The sequence below is a fragment of the Oncorhynchus tshawytscha genome, linkage group LG26 (assembly GCF_018296145.1).
Source record: "Oncorhynchus tshawytscha isolate Ot180627B linkage group LG26, Otsh_v2.0, whole genome shotgun sequence".
Lineage (NCBI taxonomy): Eukaryota > Metazoa > Chordata > Actinopteri > Salmoniformes > Salmonidae > Oncorhynchus > Oncorhynchus tshawytscha.
The window spans coordinates 43,109,094-43,122,485 of NC_056454.1; the positions used below are offsets into that span (position 1 = coordinate 43,109,094).

The window sequence follows — 13,392 nt, forward strand, 5'->3', positions numbered from 1 at the left end:
TGAATACATGCCGGAAGGCAGCCATTTGCGTGCAGGTAAACTACCTGTGCGCTCCAATCAGGTACCTTGGCGCTCCTTTCATATGCCAGTTTGGAGAGTAGTTGTCACCGCATTATAAATACCTTCTCTCTCACTCCAATACACTGCTGTTTTGTTTATTTTATGAAGTCGCTATTGGAAATCTGATGCGTGGGTAATTCCTCTCACATTTGACTCAAAGCACAGGCTACAAATGATCAAATACAATCTCATGGGAGACAACAACTTGATCACGTTCTCCCTCTCCACAACAACGCGCGCACATACTCCTCAATTATCCCTGCGCGTGAAGATAGGTGGCGTGTTAAGGATGTCTCGCGCCTCTATATTCCAGGAAAAGAAAAAGAGCGAAAAAATGTCATTAGAAGAGGCGTAACCCGTCAGTGCGCGTTCCCAGGTCTGTTTCGTGAAGTGGCTGAAAGAGACCAGTCCTAACCTGCCCATCAGGAATAACGGTCCCTCATCATCAAGCTATTTTCAAGGCTTATTACCAGTTATTTTCTTTGGATCCACAACGCACCCCTTTTTCATCTCTCTGTGACGTTCTGTCTTCCAACCAGCTGTTTAGAGGATCACACTGACACCGGTACGTGTATTTTAACATATTGCTTTTTACATCAGTTTATTTGAATGAAACTTCAATATCTTTGCGATTGAGGTAGATTTGCCATTCAGGTATCCGTGCGCCGTTGCGCAATTATCAAAGTTGGACAGCCTACCTGCTCAGGTGAGAAAGGTGCGCGCTGCTGCAGAAGTGGATAGAGCGTTATATAGGCCTACCTGCATCAACTGTGATCGGATGCTCTCCTATATTCCCTGTATCCTTTCCGGGAAATCAAATTGTATTCGATGTTATTCGTTCCTATTCCTTTTGAGCTGTCCGAGTAGAAACGGGCGTAGGCTTTTCGCGTTGGTTTGCCATCCATTGTATTTGCTAATTTTACGCATAGCCTTCTATTAGATAGATCAACATACACTGTTTTTTTTAATCTACATTCCAAATTTGTGGACAGCTCATTATGTGTAGCTGGGGTTTGGGCAGTGACCACTAACATCCGCACTGTTGTGTGTGTTGTCGGCTATGTGTGTGTTCACTGCTTGTGCAAATGCCAAAGCCTTGTGAAAAAAAATACAATGTGATGCAGTGGCAAACATTTCCAAATGTAAGTCTCTAAACTAGAAGATCCTCGTTTGGGCTGGGCTTCTATCATTCTATTTCAATTGACTTTCCTCTAAAGTATATAATATTGAGCTTTTCCGTTTGTTGTCGTGTAAATGTTTATGGGTGTTTTTGTGTTTGTTTTCTTCTGTTACGGTTCGCTACCCTTTTAATACAAACTCCACTGACACCACGTCCCTACATTTAAAAAAAAACATTTAAATCGGGTCTGGTGCTGCTTTTATTTTTACCAATCAGTTTAAATGGTAGATTAAATACATTTGAACATATCCTTATTAGAAAGGGGAAGTTAGTCTATTTCCCCACATATTGCAACATTTGGCACGTTTTTTTCTTGATGAATGTGTCCAACATCCTTACATCATGTGTATAGTCTATACAAAAAATGATTACGTCTTTCGCAGATACACTCATAAACACAGTTTGGAAAAATTGAAAACAAACTCGAAATGACTGACATGATATGAGATGAGCCTATGTAGTTGAATCGAACACTTTGCTTAACTTGATTGAGGCAGATGATACAAAGGATTTCAGATTGTTGTTATAGATTAAAACTGAATCAATGTTTCTCGAGTGTGATACATTTGGTGATGACAGCAAAGTTGCCTAAGACTGACAGAAGGGACAGCCATAACAAACCTTCAATATCAAAGACATCAACAAGTCTCAGAAGTTGATGTATAAATTCAATTAGAAACTTGCACAGAAACATCCACCTTTTAATTTGAGGTTTCATACAATCATCGACATTTTTGGAAGTGTATGCCTTGCTTTATTTCAGTCATCCTTGTAAGCTATTGAATGTGTCTGCCTGTCCGTCCTCCTCCTCCTTCTGCTCCGATTCATTGACAATCTGCCCGATTAGGAGACACATCAAAAGACCAGGCGACGGCGGACGCAGTACGGTTTTTCTCAACCTCCCTCTCCTGGACTTTAACCCATATGGAGTTTCATTGAAGACTTTAGAGTGAATTAAAACGTTTTATTTCGGGCCCCTGTGGTTGAACGGGATCCATACAGTCATATTGTCCCAACATTTGTCGCCGTTTTGTTTGGTTATTAGATATCAACCGGAGCCTGCCTGTGCTGCTGACTGAAGGAGCCGAGCCCATGCGGACTGTAAGCCATCTGACCTAGCCTAAACTCTTATCAATGAAGCAGGAGATCATGGCGGAGGGTCCCCGGTGTAAGAGGCGAAAACAACCAAACCCACAGAGAAAGAACGGTAAGAACATGTTTTAAGTTAAATAAAATGAATGTTTGGGAACATTTGTAAGTTTTGCCAGCAGTCATTTGCGGGACCTCCCGCGCCTTGTCGTCTTTCACAGTTCGATTATAGTTTATATTCAGTGTAGGCACTGAGAATGGGGTGGTTGCGTAAAAGTACACTACATTTTGTTATAGTTTTGAACTTAATCACTATGTAAAGCATTTTTATGTTTATTTTGAATGAGATTATGAGCGTTAAAGTTAACTATCAATGTCTCGAGCTGACTGTGTAGGAAAGGGATGTCAGAATGAGGCTCGAATGCGGTTCAGCGAGATAGTGCTACTTTCTAACAGGCAGGAAAACCGTTATTTGGGTAGGCCTATAGCGCGTCTCCTATGAATTGGATAAATCGGAGAAACCTGTGGATTAGGTAGAAACTGAACTGCGCTGTTAACTTTTGTGTGATTATGACGTAAATGTGCTTTCTCTCACGATTATTCAACACAGTTTCATTGTCGTGTGAATTGTGTTGTGTTGTGGGTATTGTGTTGTGCTATAATTGCCATTCATAAGTGACATGGTGCCTTTAAAGACCTTTACCACGTCTTAGATATTATATATAGTCTGTCAACTCGGAGTTAATTAAAGGTCTTAAAATGGCCATGACAATAGGACACAGTTTCTGAATGTGTCAATTTTTGTTCGGGTCTGGTGCTGCACAAAGGCTACAGCACTAAACACAACACACCTCGTATAGGCAAGCTCACAGACTGACCAAATTTCTGAAACGTTACTTGAGTTATGTGTTAACCTACAACGTTTAGAGGATATAGAAAACTCCCGAGTTTTGTGTAGGAGTTGTGTTGGGAGTGATAGGGATTTTGCGAGGGGGCATCCCCTTTGACGCCTCATCCATGTGTGTTATGCAAAGTTATATTTAATTCATGTCAATGTTGAACTGACTTGTTTTCTCTTGTTACTTTAATATCCCATGGTATTACATGTTTGATGTAAAACTGGTGTCACAGTAGTTTGTTTAATTTGTATTTTGTTGTATAGCACTATTGTAGCTAAACATGTATTTTTTAAACAATCTTTACATTTAAATTATATAGTTTTTTTATATCACACATTTTCATTCGACTTATTTTGTTTACTAGTTTTTATTTGTTTATTGATTCAGTGAACTCAGTATGTTGTTCAGCATGTCTACTGCTGTCAAGCACGTTTCTGATCAACAAAGATAATACTGAAGTATTGCAACTGAAGTTTAACCGCACATCGGTCTTTGTAAAAACCAAGATGAGAAGTGATTTTTCGAATTGCAATGGTTTTGTTAAAATTTTTAAGAACATTCAGCCAATGTCAATGTGGGCAAAAAATTAAGAGAAAAATAATGTTGACAATATTGTTTTGTCAGAGGCTATAATGGAGGACTACTGCTACTGTTGTTTCTCCCAGGTGTGCACTTGTATTATTGATCATTTTTATGTGGAAATGTTTGTTTCCATTCCCCATTTAAACGGATTGCTTGTTCCCTGCGGGAGAATTTCATAGCCTCATCGGTCTATATTGTAATATGCAATTTGTTATTTTTCCCCTTGTATTTGCCTGAATATGCCTCTTGGCATACTGTTGATGCAAGACAATCATGGTAGGGTTAAGGCAACAACAGAAAAAACAGTTTTGGTCTGGTGTAAATATGTGTATTCAGAATGGATATAGTCATTCAGACTGAAAGTCTACTACGAAATACCTTTGCTTGTGAACTAGAACTTTTGCGAGTCTGAAGATTTTTTTTGCCTGTGGACAACTTTCCCTCCGATGCAGTATTCCCACAGGGATATCTGCTGTATACGGTCTGGAGGACCATATGCATTTTATTATCGCAAAGTAATACAGAACCAGAACTGTTGATATCTGTGTTAATTTTCTTTTTCCATAATTCTCATCTTCGAAATATGCGATTTATTATGTAAATGAAATGAACTCTTTATAGAGTAGGCCTACAAATTGTCCGTATGGCCTGTTGCATACAGGCCTACAGTATCTTGTGGTTAGGCCTATACTTATTTTCTTCTTCCCCCCACCTCACCTCATCTTAACTCCGTGACTCCCTAGTCCCAATCGGAGGTCACATTAGGCCCTGTGCAACTCGATATGCTCAGTCTGCACAACTTTGTTGCAGTTCGCAGCCCCCTCCCCCGTGCGAAACGTCACATCCAGCTGTGAGGGGTCGTTCAGTTGTGTGAACGCAGCTGTCAAAAGCGCTCCATTAGCCTCGCCTTAAAATACTATTTCTTTCATTTTATATATATATATATATATATATATTTTTGTTACACTATTTCAGCTTTCAAACCACAATTGGTGTACTAAAGTGTGTGAGGTAAATATAAATAAGACTGATCAATCACCTAATAAACTGGACATGTTATTGTCTTGCAACACTTATATAGTCAGAGTTATAAGACATTTAATACATGGGTTCATCTCAGGATTATCACAACATTCAAATGAAGGCATGGCTGTCATGGCCAGTATGCTAGTGGGTCCATAACTGTCTCAAGACAATGGGGTTTCAATGGAAGTGAGTTTCATTTCCCTGCTCCTATCATCAGCAGTGAGCAGTGTCAGGGTGCCTGTTGTACCATTCATGCTACATTTCTCACAAACATGCCATTGTCCTTGCTACTGGAGACATGTGTCTGTGTTACATCTGTTCCTGAAACGCCCTCTACTGCTCATCCTATGTCTCCTTGACCTGCTGCCACTCCCCCAGTACTCTCTCCCTCTCCCTCACTGTGTGTGTGATAGTGTGGGTGGAGGCAGGTGTGCTGGAGTAAGAGCAGATCCCCACCAGCTGCAACCTGTTCCATAATCAAGACCTCTACAAATACTCAGCCCTGCCACTTCCATGCTGCCAGATCGTAATCTCTGCTCAGTCAGTCTACGCTTCTAGCCGTTTGTTACTGTTAGATCCTGTTATCCTATTGTGCCTGTTTTCCTCTCCGCTACAGTTCCGCCCGCTCTAACTCTGGTCCTTGTCTCCAGTTCCACGTCTAGTCATCCTGCTTCCCCACACTACTACTTCCTTGGATTCCCCTCCAGGCCTGCTTACCCTGTCCCAACCCCTCTCACTCCAGTCTCAGCCTCCGCACCTGGTTTCCTGCAACCCACCAGAGCTTCCCCTGGCCTGCACTCCATCTTCCCCCTGTGTTTTAATAAATACCTTGGTTACTTCAATCCCAGTCTCCTCGTCTGAGTCTGCTTTTGGGTTCCCCTGTTCCACTCTGCATAACAATACGATCTTGCCAAAGAGATGAACCCAGCAGACTCTGATACTCTCCACCAAACCGTCGTCTCCGTGAGCGTCGGAGGGAGAGGGTAGGTAGGGTTGCATGCACCATAACATCTGTTTCAGTGCCTTGTCCTCCTTCTCTGACTGCATCCCATCCCAAGGCTATTCCAGATCCTGAACACATGCAGCTCGGCAGGGCCCGTCTCTCTCTAGAGGAGAGGCAACGACGAATCAGCGCTAGGAGCTGCCTATACGGTGGCCAGGTTGGTCACTTTGTCTCCACTTGTTCCCATCCAGCAAAAGAGGGGGCTCGGCAGTAGTGGGGTATATACTGTTTAGCCGAATCGCCTGCCCATCTTCCCCCAGATCTCTGATTGAAGGCAACCTTGTGTGGCAGAGCCAAGCTTTTCCTCTGTCTGTTCTCATCAATTCGGGCACCGACGAGAGCTTCCTGGACTGAGGGGTCGTTACCTAGTTGGGTCTGGACACTGTCCCACTCGATTCACCCCTCGATGCTAACGCTCTCAATGGAAAGCTCCTCGCTCGTGTCTGTGAGAACTGTCCCTGTCATCCTGCAGCTCTCTGGAAATCACTAGGAAAAGATCCGTTTCCACATAATCGACTGTCCTTACCCTCCCCTGGTTCTTGGCCATCCATGATTAAAGCTACACAACCCACAGATTGACTGGACCGCCTGAAAGGTAACCACTTGGAGTTAATTTTGTCACTCTAATTGTCTACATTCTGCCATCCCCTCTGCCTTGTCTGTGCCCCAGGTCATTCTAGAACCTCCGGACCTGTCATCAGTTCCTCCCGAGTATCACGATCTAGCTCCTGTTTTCAGCAAGTATCACACCCTGTCGCTGCCGCCTCATCGACCGTACGACTGCGCCATTGACCTTCAGCCTGGAGCTCCTCTCCCCAGTAGCCAGTTTTGAACCTCTCCCGCCCGATCAAAAGGCTGTGGAGAGGTACATCCCAGGATTCTCTGGCTGCAGTACATATTCAGCCATCTTCCTCCCTGGTGGGTGCTGGGTTTTTCTTTGTGAAGAAGGATGGGTCACTGAGGCCTTGCATAGACTTCCGTGGGCTGAATAATTTCACAGTAAAGAACAAGTACCCCTTGCCACTCATCAGTTCTGATTTTGCCCCCCTCCATGGTGCCAGTGTGTTTACCAAATTCGACCTCTGGAATGCCTATCACCTTGTTCGCATAAGAGAGGGGGACGAGTGGAAGACTGCATTCAACACACCACTTGGTCACTTTGATTATTTGGTCATGCCTTTTGGTCTTACTAATGCCCCTGCTGTTTTCCAGAACTTAGTCAAGGATGTGCTGAGGGATGTGATTGGATGCTTTGTTTTTGTCTATTTAGATGACATCCTGATTTTTTCCAAGGACCCTGAGGCTCACTAGCAACACGTTGGCCAAGTTCTTAACGGCTGTTGGAGAATAAGCTTTTTGTTAAAGCTGAAAAATGTGAGTTCCATGCTGCCTCAGTGTCTTTCCTGGGTTGTAATATTGCACAGGGACAGTTAAGTATGGACCCCGCCAAGGTCATGACAGTCAAAGATTGGCCTGCGCCCACCAACCTGAAGCAGCTACAGCATTTCCTGGGGTTTGCACATTTTTACAGACGTTTCCTCCACAACTACAGCCACCTGGCAGCACCGCTCTCCAGTCTCACCTTCACCTCCACTCCATTCCACTGGACTCCTGAGGCAGAGGCAGCATTTCTGGAACTCAAGCTTTGCTTCACCTCCGCTCCGGGCCTTACTCAGCCCGATCCAGAACTCCAGTTCATTGTGGAGCTGGACACCTCTGACAGCAGGGTAGGTGCTGTTCTGTCTCAACGTTCCCCCTCTGATCAGAAGGTCCACCCATGTGCATTCTTTTCCTGTAAGCTCTCACCTGCAGAGAGGAATTTTGACATCGGAACTCAGGAACTCCCGGCAGTTAAGCTGGCTCATGAAGAATGGCGTCACTGGCTGGAGGGCTCTGTACCCCCTTCATAATGTGGACTGACCATAAAAACCTGTCCTACATACAGACCGCCTAACGTCTGAACTCCCGGAAAGCAAACTGGGCTTTGTTCTTCGGTAGATTCAATTTCACACTCACTTATAGCCCCGGTTTGAAGAATACCAAGCTTGATGCCCTCTCTCACCAGTTCACCACCGACAACACGGGTACCGAGCCAGGAGCCATTGTGCTATCCACCTGCATCGTTGCCGCTGTCGCCTGGGAGATTGAGTCCCGTATCCGCCAGGTTCAGCAGAACCAACCTGACCCAGTGAACGATCTCTGTAATGCACGGTTTGTTCCAGATTGTGTTCGCTCTGATGTTCTTCAGTGGGGCCATTCTACCCACCTCACCTGTCACCCTGGTATGAACTGGACCCTTGCCTTCCTGCGTCAACGCTTTTGGTGGCCCACCATGGAGAGAGATGTCTGGGAGTTTGTCTCAGCCTGTTCGGTTTGTGCCCGGAACAAAACCTCCACTAAACCCACTTCCAGTCTGCTTCGCCATCTTCCCATACCGAGTCGCCCCTGGTCACACATAGCTCTGGACATCGTCACTGGCCTTCCCCCATCTAACGGTAACTCTGTCATCCTCACCATTATTGACAGGTTTTCCAAAATGTCTCATTTCATTCCCCTCTCCAAGCTCCTGTCCTCCAGGGACACTGTGGACCTGTTAGTATCCCATGTGTTTTGTCTGCATGCAAATTCCCACTGACAGCGTTTCTGACAGAGGACCCCAGTTTACCTCCCAGGTATGGAGATCCTTCTGTTCAGCTCTTGATATCAATGTAAATTTTTCCTCTGGATATCAACACCAGATTAACGGCAACACCGACTGAGCCAACCAAGGGATGGAGACTCCCCTACGCTGCATGACTTCTGCTAACCCTTCCTCCTGGAGCGTTCAGCTACCCTGGGTTGAAAAATGCCCACAACTCCCTCACCAACGTCTCGTCAGGTATGTCACCCTTCGAGTGTGCTCTGGGTTACCAATCCCCCTTGTTCCCTGCCCAAGAGGTTGCGGTTCCTTCTGTCCAGGACCATCTGCATCTTTGTTACTGTACCTGGAGAAAGGCCCGGGCTGCCCTTCTTCGTGCCTCTCACAGGACCCAGTCCCAAGCCAACCGTTGCTGGGCCTCCGCTCCAGTCTACACCCCAGGTCAAAAGGTATGGCTCTCATCGAAGGACCTGCCATTGAAGGTGGCATCGAAGAAACGTTCCCCCCGATTCATTGGTTCCTTTGAAATTGACCATGTTGTTAACCCCTCTGCTGTGCTCCTGAAACTCCCAGCCTCAATCTGGATCCATCCTAACTTTCATGTATCCCTGATTAAACCTGTCTGCTCCAGTCCCCAGTCTCCTCCTGCAGCGGCTCCTCCACCCCCTCGGCTCCTCGATGACCATCCTGCCTATACCGTCCGGCGACTTTTGAATGTGCGCCGTCGGGGTCGCGGCTGGCAGTACCTGATGGACTGGGAAGGATACGGGCCTAAGAAGCACTGCTGGGTGCCCTGCCATCACATTCTGGACCCCTCCCTCTTACATGATTTCTATACCTCACACCCAGATAAGCCTGGTTGGGTGCCTGTAGAGGGATTGGGTACTGTTACATCTGCTCCTGCCATGCCCCCAATTGCTCATCCTGTGTCTCCTTGACCTGCCGCCACTCCCCCAGTACCCTCTCCCTCTCCCTCTGTGTGTGTGTGATTGTGTGGGTGGAAACAGGTGTGCTGGAGTAAGAGCAGATCCCCACCAGCTGCAACCTGTTCCATAATCAAGACCTCTACAAATACTCAGCCCTGCCACTTCCACGCTGCCAGATCGTAATCTCTGCTCAGTCAGTCTACGCTTCTAGCCGTTTGTTACTGTTAGATCCTGTTATCCTGTTGTGCCTGTTTTCCTCTCCGCTACAGTTCTGCCCGCTCTAACTCTGGTCCTTGTCTCCAGTTCCACGTCTCGTCATCCTGCTTCCCCACACTACTACTCCCTTGGATTCCCCTCCAGACCTGCTACCCTGTCCCAACCCCTCTCGCTCCAGTCTCAGCCTCCGCACCTGGTTTCCTACAACCCATCCGAGCTTCCCCTGGCCTGCACTCCATCATCCCCCTGTGATTTAATAAATACCTTGGTTAATTCCTCCCAGTCTCCTCGTCTGAGTCTGCTCTTGGGTTCCCCTGTTCCACTCCGCGTAACAGTCTGCCAGCTCACTATGGCTAATGGTATAATATGAGCACACTCATATGTGTTCATGTCTACGCATTCACACACATACACACACACACACAGAGACACACACCTTCTGTCCTGGAGCTCTTTGGTACTGCTACGGTGGTCCTTCAGAACGCCTTTGGTATGATTACCACTCTTGCTCAAATCAGCGCTGACCTGAATGCCTTTCATATCTGCTCCACCATGCCTTATGCACCCCCTCCCCCTCTGTCCCCTCCTCCACGCCCCCCCACCCCCTCAGTAAACACCCCAGAGGGCAGAACAAAGAAAAGGAGCTCCTCTCCTCCTCCCTCCCTCTCTCCTCATTCTTAATCACAATTCAGGCCTTTCACCGCCGCCAGGCCGCTCTCGCATTCAGCATCCCAAAGCCTGAGATGAAAAGAGCTCAGAAAAATGGAAAGCAGACTGAGTGAGAGTGAGTGAGAGGGGGAATGAAAAAGAGAGATTATGGAAAAGAGGAACAGAAAGTGGGTAGTGACTGAGCGACATAACTTAGGTGTCTTCGGCTGTTTGTCAGGCCTCCCCTGGTTACGTGCCCTATATAGCCTCCTTCTCACTCCGCCCAAGGGCTGGGCACTATTGGTGGACAGATAGGGTTACGGGATGCCATTCCTGGACTATTCACAGTTGAATAATAGGAGCGAGAGGGAGAAAGAGAGGGATGAGTGGTGTAGGGAGACAGAGAGAGGGATGAGTGGTATAGGGAGACAGAGAGAGGGATGAGTGGTGTAGGGAGTCAGAGAGAGGGATGAGTGGTGTAAGGGAGACAGAGAGAGGGATGAGAGGTGTAGGGAGCCATAGAGAGAGAGAGAGGGATGAGTGGTGTAGGGAGACAGAGAGTGAGGGATGAGTGGTGTAGGGAGACGGAGAGAGAGGGATGAGTGGTATAGGGAGACAGAGAGAGAGAGAGATGGATGAGTAGAGTGGGGAGACAGCGAGAGGGATGAGTGGTGTAGGGAGATGCAGAGAGAGGGATGAGTGGTATAGGGAGACAGAGAGAGAGAGGGATTAGTGGTTTTGGGAGACAGAGAGAGAGGGATGAGTGGTGTGGGGAGACAGAGAGAGAGAGGGATGAGTGGTTTAGGGAGACAGAGAGAGAGAGGGATTAGTGGTGTAGGGAGAGAGAGAGAGAGAGAGAGAGAGGGATTAGTGGTGTAGGGAGAGAGAGAGAGGTAAATGGTAAGCAGTGAGAAAGTGAGAGAGAGGATAGAGAGGGAAAGAGAGGGTGAGGTGAGGGGTGTGGATAGAGAGAGCAGGGTTGGTAGGGCGATTGAGGGAGGGAACGCAACAGATTGTTTAATGGCTCTGAAATAAATCTTGCAAGTGCTTGAGACTTTTCATATTCCATTTTAATCAGCATGACAGAGTTGGGGGCAGGTGTGATTAGTTTTTGTTTTCCCTTCTGGATTGGATGTGCTAGTCACATCATGTGTTGTATAACGTTACACACTCCGCCCCATCCATCCCTCAACCCCTCACAACAAACTACTTTCCTAAAGTGTGTTATGCCTATATCTGTTCATTTCAAATACAGTGCATGCAATTTGAGCTTCCGTAAAGCCCAAGTCAGAGGCAAAACACGTGTCTTGCAGTGCTGTCCAGAGAGACAGACGTCATTGTGGTAGGTCTCTCCTCTTTTCTCCTGCTTCAGAGGTCAGGAATCACGCATCTACAGAGGCAGACAGAAAGAGAGAGAGAGAGAGAGAGAGAGAAGGAGAGAGAGAGAGAGCGAGAGAGCGAGAGAGAGAGGTAAAGGGGAAGAGAGAAAGAGAGAGAAATGGGGTGGGATGCTGCAACTTTATCACCATGTGATATGAATTCCTAATTTCTCTGTTCCTTCCCACCACCCCCAGAACTCTTTTTTTTGTTAAGAAAAGGAGATTATCTTTATTCACCTTCATTCAACACCATCTCTCCCTTTGCCAGCCCAAGCTGTGAGGGATTTAGGCAGATTTACTTCACCAAACACCTTTGGACATTGGGGAGGAGACAGGCTTGCTTTGGGAAAAAGAGGGGATTTGTTCAAAGAGGTGCAAGAGAGATAATACGTCACCAGGCGGCCAGCCCATTATATTAACCAGGGTGCTGGTGGCCTGGGGAGGGAGCCGTGTTAAGTTTCTATGCAGCCACAGCCCCCTCCTCACTTCTTATACAGGGACAGATGGGCTGACTGGCCCCAATGACTGCTGTCTCCTACATATGTTGCTATACACTCAAACAATAACATACACTCTCTCATGTTTACACATTCACAGGGCGAATAACCAAGGTCAAGGTGTTAAGCATGGATGTACAGTTTTATACCTTTGTTTAAACATGAGTTTTGATCATATTCTTGAAATGTGTTTTTTATTTTTTTACCTTTATTTAACTAGGCAAGTCAGATAAGAACAAATTCTTATTTTCAATGACAGCCTAGGAACAGTGGGTTAACTGCTTGTTCAGGGGCAGAACGACAGATTTGTACCTTGTCAGCTCGAGATTTGAACTTGCAACCTTCCGGTTACTAGTCCAATGCTCTAACCACTAGGCTACCCTGCCACCCCTGCCGTGTGTCGCGAGGAGAGCTATGGAATTATTGAGTAGTGTGTTTGCACCCTACTGTATGTCCTGCTTGACTAAATCACAACAAAGCTACACCTCCTCCACCCCTCTCGTTGTGTAGCCTGCCTGCCTGCCTGCCTGCCTGCCGTTCACTCACTCACTCACCCTGTCCCAACCCCTCTCGCTCCAGTCTCAGCCTCCGCCCTCACTCACTCACTCACTCACTCACTCACTCACTCACTCACTCACACTCACTCACTCACTCACTCACTCACTCACTCACTCACTCACTCACTCACCCTGTTATTTAATGCACTTGATGAAATGCATGGACCCTGCCTGCCTGCTTGTAAATGCCAAGATGTCTAACTGTACAAACAAAACTCATCACTGTGTCAGAAGCACAGAAATCTTCAGAACAGAGAGCCCGCTTCGACAGCTTCAGAACACCTACGCCTCCCTAAAGCTGCTGACTGGAACAGTGGCGATAGAGAGAGTGTTGCCTGCTGAAGTTAGTACTATGGGGTTGCACTGCACTGACCAACGTTGAGGGATACAAATGGCTGCTTAAGAGTCACATTGTGCTGGTTGTGTGTGTGCCTGGCAGTGTGTGTGTATTTCAAGGTTACTGACATGGGTTATTGTATATGTCTCTCCCTGTAACCATACGCACATTTTTTTTCATGAGTGAATACAGAGTACCCTGTGACATTTTGTGGGGCCACATCGCCTTTAGCCTAAACAGCTAGGATTTACCAAGGTCAGTAATGAGGTATGTCACTGCAGGCTACCGAAACAACAGCCCCAGTTATAATGAATGGGAATAAGGTTCAGCGCAACTATTAGTGGTGTGTGTGTGT

At 46.5% G+C, this 13,392-nt stretch overlaps 1 protein-coding gene across 4 annotated transcripts in view; it reads left to right on the forward strand.

Annotated features, from left to right (window-relative positions):
• The first annotated feature begins 455 nt into the window (after nt 1-455).
• The window catches only part of LOC112225645 (zinc finger E-box-binding homeobox 2), a 75,895-nt gene continuing 62,958 nt past the window's right edge, over nt 456-13,392 (forward strand). For 2 of the 4 annotated variants that reach the window (XM_042306670.1, XM_042306673.1), the window contains exons 1-2: nt 456-625; nt 2,286-2,447. In XM_042306670.1, the coding sequence (XP_042162604.1) occupies nt 2,375-2,447 (73 nt within the window). In that variant the 5' untranslated portion in view covers nt 456-625; nt 2,286-2,374. Of the gene's footprint in view, nt 626-1,622; nt 2,448-13,392 lie in introns of those variants that run through there. The other 2 variants (XM_042306672.1, XM_042306671.1) reach the window with 2 other exon arrangements.